Below are 14785 nucleotides of genomic sequence, written 5' to 3'. Positions count from 1 at the left end.
CAGTGCTTAAAAAAATAATTAAATATATATTTATATTTAAAAATCCCCACAAAGAACAGCGGTGCAATTTAATCATAGATTATGCAAAATTTTTAAAAAGGAGTGGGTTTCTTTTTTACAGATTAGTTTTGTATTTGGGTTTTTTTTTAAGCCTGGAGCTTGCTGGTAGGGTCTGGAGATGATAATTTGCAGGAGAGTCATGACTTATGTGCCAACTGTTTCGAATACGAAGCTGTAAACAGTGTCAGTGTAGGAGGAGATGACTCCGGCTCTGCAAAAGAGACTAAGTAGGAGGGGCAAATGTACAGGCAAGTTGAAGTATTTTTGTTTTAAAGGGAATAAGTGGATGCGGAGGATGACTTTCACATTTTGGGCTTGAACGGATGTTCTAACGGACAAGATCTGTTAAGGAAGGTCAAGAAGGAGAGCACAGCAGTAACTGATCCATGAAGGGAATTAGATTTCCTCCTCTCCTCCAGTGTGTCTGTAGTTCATGTAATTGCAAACCTCGTTACAGTATGGATATCAAGAAAATGCATGTACATAATTAAAATGGTGAAGACAGAGGCTAAAAACTATAAGTAAATCTATAATAGCAGCTGGTTTGTTTGTTTGGTTTTTTTTTTGAATGAGAACACTGTAACGAAACCAGGACACTTGCTTAACCGGTTTCGGTATCGGTTTATTTTCCCTGTCATATTTTATAAAATCCCTTGCTTGACTGGGAATCATAAGCTGGTGTAAAAATGTTTTAATCATTTCTTGGTATGAAAACAGAAAGTACTTTTGCTTGTCGTGGTGTTTGCTGGAAGCGCACTGATGTATTATTCATCGTGCTGAGGTCACATAGGCGCTGAGCTTGTGTGAACGTCTGCAGTAGAGAATGGAGTTAATGATCTTGCCTTGGACACATGGGGTAAGTCCGGTGGACTTCCGCCTCCTCTCAAAAGGTCAGGCTTCTTTTCTGAGATTTTTGTCTTCTGGTTTAACCCCAGGAGCTGAGCGTTTGAGGTGAGCTTGCTGATTTATTAGCAAGATCAAACAGGGACTATTTTCTTTATTTTTTTTGTTAGAGGTATTTAGTTTTTATTGCCACTAGCTGACTTCCACCATGGTTCAATCCACTAACTAATGCGCTAGGAGCACAGAAGGCTCGTTAGCCCGTTGGCATGTTTGTTTTTAAAGCAGTCTCATACTGCCTTCCACAAAGTGACCAAGGCATTCATGATGTTTAGTCCTACATTATTTTTAAACAAAACCATTTCAGAACCAGCTTCATAGTTTCTTCCAGCGTGCTGGCATTTGTTCAGATGTACCAGCTCAGAACTGGATGTAACTCACTTTATAGTAATTCAGTGCCCCAACCCGGACCGTGCTCCTGAGGAGCAGCAGATGGGATGGTCTGCCGGCTGCTAAGAAGGCTCGGGGTCCTTGTGAAAGCCTTGGAGAGGAATTGCTGAGTGCCGGCTGGATCCGCAGGCACAGGAGAGGGCTGGGAGAAGTGCCGCTCCATGACAACCTGGGACTTCAGGTGTGACACCAGAGACGGAAAAGGGGCTTTGGGTGAAAAGCTGGTTCTGAAAAGACTTACACACCAGTCTGTGAAACAGGGAGTGAACCTGTTGTCAGAAGTTGTGGTTTTGGACCAGGAGAACAATAGACTACAGAGGCTTGGACAAGTCCCTCCTGAGTGCAAAATAAACAGATAAAACGGATGTGGGGTGTTGAGTTTGGGACAAAAGGCTCAAGTTGCTTGCTGGAAAATTTATTGAGATGTTCGGTGGATCAGCTCCCACTGTCGGTACATAGCGTGCCGACTTTAGTGTGCCGTTCCCTGGGGCTGGGGTCTCTGTATCCGTCAGGAGGCTTCTGGCACTCCTGGTGACGGGGACCATCTCCAGAGCAGGGGAGTTGCCAGCAGGGATCAGACACAGCGTCCCTTTTACCACATTTTAACTCTAAGGGGCTAGGTTGTTTTAAAAACTGCAATGTGACATTTTAGGTTGCTTCAGAAATGCATAACCTGGGAGTATTACAAGCCCTGATGTTTCTGCTTTGCTTATTTTCTTGTTTCCTGTGACATTTGCTCGGTGTTTGGCTTCAACAGTGTACGATAACCTACGCTCCGCTCTACTGTCTTAGCTGTATGAGGAAATATTTCCCTTTATTGGTTTCAGATCTGTTGCTTTCTGTTTCCCTGTACTATTCATAATGCATCATGGTGTTTTGTGATTTTTTTTTTTTAATTTTGCTGCATTTTGTGCTACATCTTCACTCGGTGATAATGCCATTCAGATCCTTTTGCAGGCAGTTTTTAAACAAGAAAATTGTTGTTTTCTTGCTAAAGAGTGTTTTGTTCTTCTTTGCTAGCATGCAGAGATTACAGTGTATCTGTGATTTTACTCTAGTAAAGCTTTCCTGGATTAGATTTAGCTTCAGGAAACAGAAAATCTGTGATTTATTTTTCAAATGGTGCATTCTGTTCCAGTCAAATTTTGTTCCCTGCTTCCCATTCTGTAGCTTTGTTTATCTTTTAACCATGCCGCAAGTATACAAATGGACCGAATTACAAATTGCATAATAGCACGAGGACACCAGAATGTTCCTGCCTAAATTTTTTTGTCTCCTTGCAGCCTTGCCCTTCATGTAGTACCACCCTTGCTCCCCACTGCGATGTCAGCATAGACGAAGGAGCTATCCAAAATGGTTGTCAGGATGAGCATAAAAACAGTACGAAGGTAATTCAAGTATTTATCATACTATCCCTTCTTTTCCCTTATTCCTCCGCTTCAGTTAGCTTTCTCATTTTGTATTGCTGTTCCTTTATTCAAGCTCTTAAGCAGCAGAAACAGTTTTGATTTTGAGCAGTTGTGTTCTAAAATCTAGTTGAGCCCTTCAAATTTTTGAAATTGTTAGTAATTTTATGGGCCCAGTTTGATACTGAGAAGGACCTAAAATTTGTACTCTTTAAATTAGTTTAGGCTACCCGAAGAGAGAGGCACGAACAACACTGCCATCCCTTACCCCAGTGGGCTGTGTGTCACCCAGCCCCAGGTTACACCCATGTCTCGCCAATGTCTTCTGCATCGTAGCTCTAAGCTGAGACAGCCGTTCCTGTTCACGCGCACAGCTGAAATTCACAGCGTCTAAGTCAGCTCACATCCTTTTTCTGACAGACAAACACAGCCTCTTACATAGTCAGCCTGCTGCCGCCAAGATTGCTTTCCGTGCCTGTTGCTTGGATATTCTCACTGAAGCCACCTACTTCCTCTGTCATACCAGACGCTGCCAATTTGGCGTCTTGTCCTTGGCCCGTGTAGCTTCTCTGCTCTGCCTGTCGCCTCACACTCCTTCCCTAATATTAAACTCCTGTCTAAATGCAGGCTGGATACCAGTGCTCATCATCTGCTTGCTTTATTTGCAAATAAGTTTAATACTTTCCCTTGTTGGGAAGAATCATTTCAGAAACACATTCAGAGACAGCTATCTTGTTTTTTTTCTTCTTTACAACTCATTTTGTGCATAGAGCTAATGGAAGAACTGGCCAGCACTTATTCCACTGGTGAGCTACTACATTAATCTGTGTTTGTCCCTCTGCTCTCTCCCTGTGTTGGACCTCATGTCTCCTCTGCTGAAATTGTAAGCTCAGAAGCAGGGGCTGCCTTAGGTATTGGGCTGAAATGGTTTGTAACACAGCACCCCATGCTCTGTGCCAGGGTTCCTAGGAAACAGCTCAGAAAAAAATAAAGTAATGATCCCTTCGGCTCTGAGGGAGATAGAGCAGAGTGGCCAGCAGGTGCTGGTCTCTGAACAGCATGAGATCTTTAAGACAGAAAACACCGTGGGAGATGTGCCCGGGCTGCCGATGCTTCTTCCCCAGGCTGCCTCTGCCCACGTGCCCAGGATCTCCAGGAACCGACGGCAAACAGAGATTGTCCTTGGGTGCCAGCTGCCTCGTGTCATGTGGTGTCTTCATCAGGATTATCCTTTAAGTTTCTTCCTACTACAGCTGTGGTAGCTTCACGTGTGTTAATCAGCAAGTCCTCTAACCATGCTTAGAAGAGGTCTGTACAGTGCCGAATGAAATGTCCGTAAGTTCGCTGGAGGAGACATGCTAGCGGAGACCAAATCGCGTGTCCTTCTCTGATTTGGTTTAGTTACCGCTGAGTCAAAAACTGGACCGGTTCAGTGGCTATCCAGTAAGTCTGGGATGCCTGTTTAACCGAAAGCTTAAAGAACAGCTACATGCACAAAGTTGCCGTGGCATTTGGTTTCCAAATCTTCTCTGCAGTCCCAGCTTTCTTGGGAAGAAGAGCCATAAGCTCCCTCTGCCCATCCCTGGAGCCTGGACCCTTCCCATGCCACCTCGCCACGCCTGGCCCTGCAGAGCTTCTGTCTCCTGTCTTTATCTCCGTCTAGTTCTGTCTCCTCTCCCTAAATGATGTTAGCCACGTCCTGGGACCCTCATGGGTTCCAGCAGCCTCTGGAGCCTCCGTGTCTCCTGATGAGAGAAAACTGTCCCATGGTTCGTGAAACCTCTGAGTGGTCCAAGAACTGTGCAGCCTGTTGCCATCAGAAACCACGGTAACATCGGAGCTAACAACATTTAATAAATGGGGATTTTCTCCTTACACACAAGCAGTTTCACACTCTAGTCCCCTCCTGTTAAGACTGGCAGAATGGAGACAGCGCAGGAAAACCTTGAGCTGGCTGAAGGGAAGAATTTTCTTTGGGATTTGAGCCAAGGAGCTAAAGAGAAAAGGCCAAGAGAAGTCCATGCTGACCTTCTCTGAAAGAGCAGAAATTTTCACTGTATTCTTCAGATGAACTTGAGGAACAGACAGGGAAAGCAAACACTGCACAGGAGGCCATCTCTTATATTTGAGCTGCTCATAGCAAAAATTGCATTCTCCCGATGACATAATGACATCTGCAGCGGGGGTGAGGGAAAGGAGAAGGATTCTTCACCAGAAAAATCCCCAAAAAAAAAAAAAAAAAAGGTGATAACTGTGACCATTTTTTTTTAATAGGCCATAAGTTGTTCTGAGAGGTGTTCTGAGCAAATATAATCTTTAGCATAAATTAAAAAAACCAAACAGTGAAGACCCTTCAGTTCTAGCAGCTTGTTGGACAGTTCTCTTTGGTTTCCCTCTGTTCTCATCTCAGCAGCAGGGAGGTTACCCAGCCCTGCAGCACGCCCTGTGCTCCGTAGCCCTGTTCCCTCTGCGTGGGGCAGATAACCTGCTACGGCTGCAGGAGGGCTTGCCCTGGAGCTGCTGAGTGTTTTCCCTTAGAAAAGAAACCGGTGTGACCTTTTCTGTGCACCTATCTGGTCCAAGAGTTTTTGCTCTGCTTTTGCCGAGATACGTGTTGCTGAAATCACCTCTCTCTTCTGTTGATTACATTCGTTAGCACAATATTGGCAGCACACCAAGGTGACTGCTACGTTTCCTATTCCACTTCATCAGCTGCTGTGGCTGTGGACACCTGCAAGCTGCCAAAACTGCAGAAGGGACCGGACTGGAAATCCTCTGCTGGCTCCCAGCACGTGGCTCCAGGGCTCCCACTCCGGGGGGGCAACCGCAGGGTGGGGATGCTGCGTCCTCCCGGGCGGGCGGAAGGGGAAGCACAGCCCACCTTCCTCCGGCTTTTCCTGTAGCTCCAGGGAACCGTTCCAACACACCTGGTTATGGCTTTAGCTCTTGAGGTCTTGGCAGCGAGAGGGAGCCAAGCCCGAGCGCTCGGGTGCTTTCTGGCTCTTCCCTGCGCAAGGTGACGTTCTGCTGCTCCGTTAGTCCTGTCTCTCCGCTGGCTGTGTCTGTACCTGCAGTCACACCTGCCTGTGTTCGTGTGCCTCGTTTGCTTTGCAGGATAGATACACGAGGGGCTTTAATTAATTTTGGATGGGCAGCCAGAAAGCAGGTATTTCTTAACTTTAACTAAGTTGCTCTTACAATCTAAGCAACATATTTCTGTGCATGGCTGGGTGGTGGTGATATTTATGGTATTTATTTATGGTCACTGCGGTGGCATCCAAGAATACTCTTCTGGGGGAGCTTGTCAGTGCTGCACAGGCAGAAATGAAGAAACTTCTGTCGTGAGTGGGTTTCAGGATGAGGATAATGATACGTGATAAATGATAAGACGTGGAGGGGGGCGATGAGCTTTCAAATATGCTAAGTTTGGTATATGTTTGCGTTTGAAAATGATCCTGACTAGCTGCAGTTCGTTTTTCTTCTAACCATATTTAGTTTAATTATTTTTGGAATTGCTTCAGTGCGTACTGGTCTATTTCAAAGAAAATGCAAAAGAAGGAACTTCAGGTTCCATGAAAATGGAATAATTTTTGGTTAAAAGTAATTTGTTTTCTCAAATGAATGAAAGCAGAATTGATAATGCTGTGTACCTAAGCTGTGCTGCAAGCTGGTGTCAGAATTTAAAAACGCAGGATTAATTAATACAAAGGCAAAAGGAAACCAGAAAGAAGGAATATATCTTAGTGAAGAAAACATAGTTTAATTTGCAGGATAAATTTTTTTGTGGGATGATGAGGTGTACCAAAGAGCTGCTCCCACAGGAAGGAGAAAGGAGGAAGCTCTGGCTGGGAAAGCAGCAGGGCTGTCGTGCTCAGTGGAAAGATCAGCAAGGGCTGGCAGAGTAAGTTGTCCCATGACCTGTAGAAAGACAGCACAGTTTAAGTGAAAAAAAAAAAAAAAACAAACCACCAACAAAAAAACCCCCCAAAAACCCAACCCCCCTGCCCTTTTTAGAAGAATCTTGACCTTAAGATGAATGAATGAAATCTGGGCTTGTGGTTGGTCTTCATTGCGTGTGTGAAAACGTACTTTGTTTTCTGCTCTGTGGAAGCTTGGTAGATAAAAAGCAAAGAGACGGCACCCAAGTAGGCGCTTGCAGAGGATGTGAGTGGCTTCAGGGCAGGTGGAGGTCGGGCTTTGACGTGATCGAGTGGAAGCTCAGTGTTGAGGGAAGAAGTTCTTTCAACTTTTGCTCCATGAAATCTCCTCTGTCTGCTTTCTCAACATGTTCCCCATGTATGTTTTGCTTTCTGTCGTTCAGGCTCCAGGAGGACACAGTCCAAAGACTCAGAATGGACTTTTGAGCCCTCCCCAGGAAGAAAAGTTGAGCAACAGTCAAACCTCGCTTTATGAAATGTTGCAGGAGAAAGGAAGATGGGGTGGAGTGAGCCTGGATCAATCGGCTCTCCTTCCTTTGAGGTTCAAAAACATCAGAGAAAAGACAGATGCTCACTTTGTGGATGTGATTAAAGAAGACAGGTAAGGAAAACCGAGCGAGACAGCGTGAAATTGTGTGAAGGAGAGAAGGCCTAACAGGAGTCTCATATCTTTAATCTTTATGTGTGTGCTTTTTGTCTAATGTCAGTAATTATTGATAACATGTTGTATGTTTTCTAATCTTAGTCTATACTCTGATTAAACTGCAGTCAGAACTTGGTGTCAAATATTCTGTCAGGAATCCGTAAAGCCAGGATTTTCATCATTTCCATAGAGAACAGTCGTTCTTCAGTCAAGTCTTCAAAAAGGACTTGGCATGAAGTTGAACTCTTATCTTTGCATTCAAAAGTCCTCACAACGCACATAGCATGTACCTTCCTCTGCAATTAGAAGTGTAACATAAAATCTGAACCACAAAACTCACATTTTTGTGTAGCAAAGGAACAAAATCTGATAACGTCGTGTGACTAACTGGTGCCTAGAAATCACGCTGGGCTTGGAAGCAGCATTAATAGGAGCGAATTCTCATGGACCTACTACTTACCTACAGCATTTTGTAAAATTAGCTTCTCTCTCTGTTTCAGACAGAAAATCTTATTTTGGGCAGAGGAAAATATCTTCTCCCAAACCCAGCAGTGTGTTTTGTAAACACACAACCGCATCTCCCTTATTATGGCACTGACTTGACTGGATCTACTGAACAGATAACTCGAGTTTTTATTATTTATGGCTATTCTTATTTTTGCTTCAGTGCTTCCACTCAGATTAGGGGTATTTTATCTGAATATCCTTGAAACTGTATGCTTGTATAGACTCCAGGCTGCTTCCAGCAGGGACACTGTCATCATCGCTGAAAACATGACTAAAGCAGGGACAAGTGGGAGGGAGGGACACTGGTCCCTCCCCAGCCTCTTCTCTAGATTTTTTCAGATTAATTTTCTCCTATGGCCAACTTCAGTTAAAATTTAGGTTCCTTCTGTGCGTGGTCTGTCATTAGTGGCTGAGAAGAGGTGTTTAGCTGATATTTTCGAAAATTAGAAGACAGACTGGTTGGGAAAGTCCAAGTGTTGGCAAAAATCAGCAAGAACAAATTGGATTTTTGTTTAAAATGTAACTAGCCTGCCCCAAATTTTAAGTTATAGAAGTAGCTTAATTTATGCCATTGGCCTGCTGAAGTTACCTAGCTCCAGCTCCTGTGTTCCTGGTGCTTTCCTCCTCCGCTTACAAAATGGATAATTCTTTCTGAGTCAGAAAAAGGAAAAAGTGGGACTGTGATTTGATATCAGTCAAAGTCTAGCATTTTTTTGGGTCTCAATTAAAGATCATCATTACCATATTAAGTGGGCCATTTCTTGTTGCCAGGGAAACTTCTCTGCAGAGTTCAGTTCATGTAAACATAACTTTCCAAAAATAATCTTCTGATTAATTAGGTCTTTACAAAACGCTTTAAGCCTGCATCAATCCTTTTTAACGTTTCTCAGTGTGACGTTAGATGTAAGAAGTCACTTTAAAAACATTCTTGATCCCCTACTGTAAAGCATAATATATTGTTCGTCTCAACCTAGTATCTGTGAGGGTGTTTGAATGGGAAATTTGAATTTTCTCAGGGAAAGGGGTAAAGTCCAAACTTCCCCTTGGTCATTTTACGTGAACCCCATTCTCAGTGATACCACCGGAGTGTTGCTGCTTTGGTTTTATGTTGCTGCGCACCCAGCAGCAGCGAAGCGTGAGCTTCCCCTGCACTGGGCAGGGATTTCCACTGTGGTGCACGACGCTGGTGTTCCGATAGAAATCTGTGTTAACACAAAGTACCTGCCCCAGATCTGGCGATAAGCGCCTGAATTAATCACGCAGGCTTCCTGTGCAGCTGGGAAGAGTTAAACACATCCCAGGGAGGATTTGGGAGCATCAGGGGGCTGGCTAGGAGGAAATGCTGGACAGTGGCTTTTTTTTTTTTTTCTCTTCCACTTTCCAAGCCTCTTTCTAGAGGTTAGCTGTGCAGCTGAGAATTTCAGGAGTGGCCACTGGGCTCTTTGAATGCCAAGATTTCACCTTGGAGCTGATATCTCAGCACAGTTCCAGTTGTCTTTAAAAATAATCGTAATAAAGCCCGCGTTAGTGTGGTGTGTTTCTGTTATTGCATTCTACAAGAGTCCTTTTCTTAGAAGTTATCAGTTTGCATCATCTTACAACGTGGTTGTGTGTATTTGGCAAACAGTGTGTAGTCTGAGCTTTGAGTCTGGCTTTACTAAAACCCCTGTAACACTGCTTTGCTCATTGTAATCTGCGTGGTAATGTGTATTTTAAAAGAAAACTATAGTGTAAGAGTACAAAATGTTTAAATTTAATTTCACTGGGGATACTCTCAAAGGATTCTCACTTTTTAGTTTTTTGTTTCCAAGAAACGTTACCTATTCCTTAGGTTATAAACCTTTTGAAGTACAAGAGACAAGTGCTCATGTGCTAATCAGGACAGTACTTGGAAATGATTGCTTTAGGCTACAGAGCAGGGTGCCAGGGAGGTAGGAAGCTCCCCCAGAAGCCAGGTTTGGTGCAGCCCTTCATCTCCACCTTGGGCCAGTTTCTTGTTTAAATACTTTTAAAATTTGCTTGTTTCTTTCATCTCCCACTTCCCAATCGTGCTTGATTCAGGGAAAACCAGAAATCCCTCTGCTGGGGAGGCACAGTACCTGCTGGGAAGCAGATGATCGACGTGACTATGTTTAGTAACTGAACTGGGATCTTCCTCTAGATCTAGAGGCACGGAGCTGGATGGGCGCGGTAGGGCTGGCGGACGTCAGAAGTGCTGCCTTCGCCCTGCTTTCGTCCTGTTACACCCTCTGTTTTGTGCTACACTGGCAAACTGGACTGTTCTTCCTACATCCTTAGAGCATCATGGCTCCAGCACAACATCACCCTGCTCTGCTGAGCTCCCCTGGAGAAAGAAAGTGAATTCAGCAGCATTTGGAAAAAAAAAAAAAAGCCTGCGAAATTAATATTATAAGATGTTCTTAGAAACATATAAAAGATGTGAGTGAGGGAAGACAAGGAAGAATAAAAGAGAGAAAGGGGACTCAGGCGAATGCGTCCTGTCATTCCTTCAAAGTATCCTGATGGTTTTAATATATTGGCCAAGGCCAGAATGTTTAAAGGTTATGAAATATCTGCCATATTCATGGTTGAAGTCTTTTGTCGTCTTGAGCTTCAGTCTAGGAATCTGTGTTTGGTTGGTCTTGCATCTCAAGAAAAAAATGCTGCCCACATGCCATCTTGTGCTGCGGAGCTTGTACTTCCAAAAAACCTTTTTGCCAAAAATAAATAGAAATAAAAAACCCCCAAACAAACAAATTTGAAAACCAAATTCAGGTACAAACTAGCTTCTTCATCTGCTTCAAATTGGATCTTGTGCATCTCTGGTTTCTGCTTAGTTACCAGCTTGAAAATAGCCCACTCCAATTGTTGCTCCAGTGCTACCATTTTCAAGGTGGGAATAGCTCAGGAAGAAGCAATTTCAGATTCTCCAGCAATTTTAAAACCAGGTAGTTCACTGTAAAAAACAAGTGGCATCAGTTGCTTGCAAATGAAAGGCGGTTCATAGAAAGAACGTGTGAAGCCTCAGGGGTGACGGGCTGTCCAAGCAATGAATGGCAGAAGCAGGCGGGACCTCGCTCTGTGACTGTGGCCATAAAGCGCTTGGTGCTCTGTAAGTCGAGTCCTTCAGCTCTGTAACATCTCCTAGAGAAGGAAAAGTTTTGCAGACCAAGTGCCATAAATGTCGTTAGAAAACTTCTTTCATAAACCTCTTACAACTAATGTAAAACTCAAAAAATGTTCTGGTTTTGCTCCAGAGGGTGGGGAATAGAAACCACTTCTTAATGATTGAGGCTTCTTTCATGTTTGGGTTTGCTTGGTTTTTTTCTGCATCTGACACGGGAAGATAAGGTGAAGGAGTGCACAGACACCCGCCGGTAGATGCTGCCTCCCGGTTCGTTACTCCTAGTGAGGCAGTTTCATTATCTGTCAGTGCCGTTGTTGATGGTTCTGATGATTTCAGATCTTCTGTTTCAGCAGTCAGTGCAAGCTAACCGTCTGCTCAGGTTCCATTTCTCTGCAGCCTGGATCACCGGAGAATGTTCCCAGCTGAGTTACCGAGTTATTGGCGTGTCTTTGAAATGACAAGACAGTGCTGTTTTCTAAAATGAACAACATTTTTTTTCCTAACAGTTTGTCACCTTTGTCATCCCTGGCTTGCTTTGAAGGATGGGATCCTCCCTAAGACACAGAGGTCCCGCGGCCACACGTGTCCTCAGGCTGTGTCTCTGCGGCAGCAGTTAACCTGTACTGTTTGCTGGCGTATATTGCAATTGTCCGTAGTGTCACCTGCAGTTATAGCTGTTAAGTTTCTGGAAGGACTTGTTAGTACAAAAGTTTGGTCTGTCATTTTTTTGTCAAATATTTCCTTTGACTGAGCGAGTGATGGGGATAAGGGGGCACCTCAGTGACTGAGAGCAGGGAAGAGCTACAGGACCGTCAAAGCCAAGCACCAGCGTCCCTAGAAACAGAAACCACAGGACGAGGGGTTCTGAAAGGTTACAGCTGAATAAACTGATGGTGATATCATCTTTTCTCTTTAGCCTCATGAAAGACTACTTCTTTAAACCGCCCATTAGCAAGCTGAGCCTGAACTTCTTGGACCAGGATTTGGAGATGGCCTACAGGACCAGCTATCAGGAGGAGGTGGGTTTCTCCTGGCGCTGATTGCCTTCTGTAGTCTAGCTAAGAAACTGTCTGTCGTTATTTTTAACGCATTTCATTGCAGTTGATGACAAGGCTCATGAAATGTCAAATGTGATTTACTACTTGACACTGCCGCCTGTGAAAACAGTCTCCTTTCAGTTTACCTGTTTGTGCCATCCCCTGAGTCTAGTCCAACATTTGGGCTGGAAATACGTTTTCACAGCCCACCGAGATACACTGATTCTCACCTGCCTTTTCTCCGTTTTCCAGGTAATGTTTTAAAGCTTTAGGCAGGCCAGGGAACCATGCTAAGATGAAAGTAAAGGACCAAGTGCCGCTTGCCTTCTCATCAAATATCCTAAGTCTGAGAATGGTCACTTTGAATTTGATCTTTGTCCATGTCACAGCCTCACAGCTGTCCCTGTGGAACCCAAGCCTGCTCTGAACTCCGATGTCCTTAAGTTCCGTGAATTCTGCTGCATTCAGAAACAGGCAGTTCAAAACCTGGTGTAAGCGTAAGGAACAGCGAGTAAATTGTGAGGAACTTGGTGCTTTCTTCAGGATTCTGGGCTCACTTGAGGAATAATAATATCGCAGGCTTTCCATGTCAGTAGGTGTTCCTGCCTGGCTGATATGGACTAGCTGGTTTAAGTTTACATATAGTGACACTAGGCATCAGTACTAACTGAGACTGTATTTCCCCGAGTAGCTGAGAAGTTGCTGCCAAAAGAGGGAAATTGCTCTGCCCACCTTGCTGCTACTCCTCCTAATGGCTCTGGTCCTTACCAGCCTTCCCTGCTGTGAGCTGGTTCCTTTTACCACCCTAGATTCATGTTCTGTTTTTCTGTTTGGAGCTTTTTCTTTTTCCGTCTGGGTCTGTTTGCTGCTGTATTGAACCAGGAGCTGACAGAGAGGCTGGGAAGTGCCAGAGCCAGTGCGAGATAAATGTCCGGCGGCAGGAAGGGGAATGGGCCCTTCCCTTCCAGTAGCGTTGCGCTGTTAGCCTGGCTCACCCAGCCGGCAGAGTTGCATCGTGATAAATGTAAGCGTTCATTTCTTTTCTTCCCGGTATGTCCTACCTCCGAGGGCAGGATTTCTGCTTCTGCTTCTTGGTGCTTTCTGTTCTGGTCAGTGTTGTCACATTGCCCTTGGCAATAGCCCCTCTTTGCTTGTTCTCCAATGTTTACAAATCAGACTTAATGTACTTTTTTTTTTTAACGAAGGGAAGCACAGCTGTGTTGCAGTTCAGTTTGTTCGCTTTGTTGAGGAGCCCTGTATCCTAGTGGTATCTCCCTGAGTAAAGCTCCTGTACCAACAACAGGGAGAAACTTCCCATGGGATGCAGCCTGCAAAATCTGCACAGACTATACAGAAAATAGTCAGTCGAGTTCTTTCCAATGGAAAGATTGGGAAGAGAAGTGAAGCAGTGATAGTCAAGCATGCACAGATTGACTTGTTAATGTGGATATGTAGGAAATTCATAGGAGCAGCAGGAAGATGGTCTGTGCATTTTGTTAGTGGCAAGCTACTAATTGGACAATTATGATGTAAAGCTCCCTGGAAATGGGAATCTTCACTCTGTTATAGTAACTCTGCAGCATCGGGGCGAAAACCTATTAAAGCCTTAATATTAGCATAGCGCTGGTCCAAAACAACAACAGCAAAATCTTCTCTTGGAGAGAGAAATGGTTTGTCAGCGCTGCTGGTTCTGTAATTGCCTTGCAGTAAGCTGCTGGTGAAAGTAACGTCCAACACCCCTGAACTCTCCTGTAGTGACACAGTGCCCGCTGCGCGCTCGCCCTGTGACCGTTCTCTGTCCGCGGCTCAGCTTCCCGGCAGCTTGCTTGGCCCGTTCTTGTTTGGAAATTGAGGCACTACCTGACACTGTCAGGGCACCCTTGACTGTCGCTTTGGGATGCAGTGCTGCTTTCCTTAATTCAATTTCTGTGACGTTCTGTGTGGACCAACGGGATTCTGCTACAGTTCAGTTTCAAAGGTGATTTTGGCAGTGAAATGCCGCTAGCTCTCTGCAACCTCATCAATTCAGCTACAATTGAGGAACAAGTTCATTTCCCAATATTGCTGAGTGCAGAGAGTGTTCAGAGGAGCAAAAGAAATTTCCAAATTAAACCAGAGTACTCAAACTGGGCTACTTTGTGGGGATATTGATCATGTACTTTGGAACTTGTGGTCCCTTGGGCAGCTATAAACACTGGTCAGACTGGGCTCATCCCAGTAAGCCGGGATGTGGAGCTCATGGTCGAGTTTTCGGCTGGACTGGCCAAAGCAGCACACAGCACAGCTGCACAGGCACCGGGGCCAGGAGAAGGGGGGATGGAGATGGGTGGTAAGGGGTGATGGAAGAAGAGAACTTGGTGTCGCGGGCTCTGATCGATTCAGATTCCGTAACATCCCGATTGCTGCTTTTAATCTGGTCTGAAAGGGAGATGGGAACTCTGCCCCAGGCAAGTCACTGCTCTGTAGTGGTGATTGGAGGGTTTCCTTAAAGAGCCGTTGGAACTAAATGGTCTATTATTGTAAAATCTATTATTATTATTTGAAATGAAAATCCTTGAAGAAAACTTCTTATAGCTTTATCTGCTAGTAATTCTGGGGTTTATGTTTCTTTGCATAGAACAGCCAATTTTCATGTGGTTTGTTTCTGTATCATAATACTCTATAAAAATCACCCCCAACCCAGGGGCTGCACTGCCAGTGCTTTTTTTACAGCACAGACTTATTCTCAAGGAACTGTGACAGCCGTTAAACTACCTTTTCTATTTCTTGTTTCAAAA

The 14785-nt window shown here is 44.5% G+C and overlaps 1 protein-coding gene across 1 annotated transcript in view; it reads left to right on the top strand.

The window, feature by feature from the left end:
• Window positions 1–2633: 2633 nt before the first annotated feature.
• ADCY9 (adenylate cyclase 9) overlaps window positions 2634–14785 on the top strand; it is a gene marked incomplete at its 5' end in the record, with an annotated part of 33619 nt that continues 21467 nt past the window's right edge. Inside the window, 3 exons of the mRNA XM_010073859.1 lie at window positions 2634–2738; window positions 7078–7295; window positions 11888–11990. Of these exons, the coding sequence (XP_010072161.1) occupies window positions 2634–2738; window positions 7078–7295; window positions 11888–11990 (426 nt within the window). The remainder of the gene's footprint in view (window positions 2739–7077; window positions 7296–11887; window positions 11991–14785) is intronic.

Source organism: Pterocles gutturalis, unplaced genomic scaffold, assembly GCF_000699245.1.
Source record: "Pterocles gutturalis isolate BGI_N339 unplaced genomic scaffold, ASM69924v1 scaffold43887, whole genome shotgun sequence".
Lineage (NCBI taxonomy): Eukaryota > Metazoa > Chordata > Aves > Pterocliformes > Pteroclidae > Pterocles > Pterocles gutturalis.
This window is presented reverse-complemented; position numbering and strand designations above follow the sequence as displayed.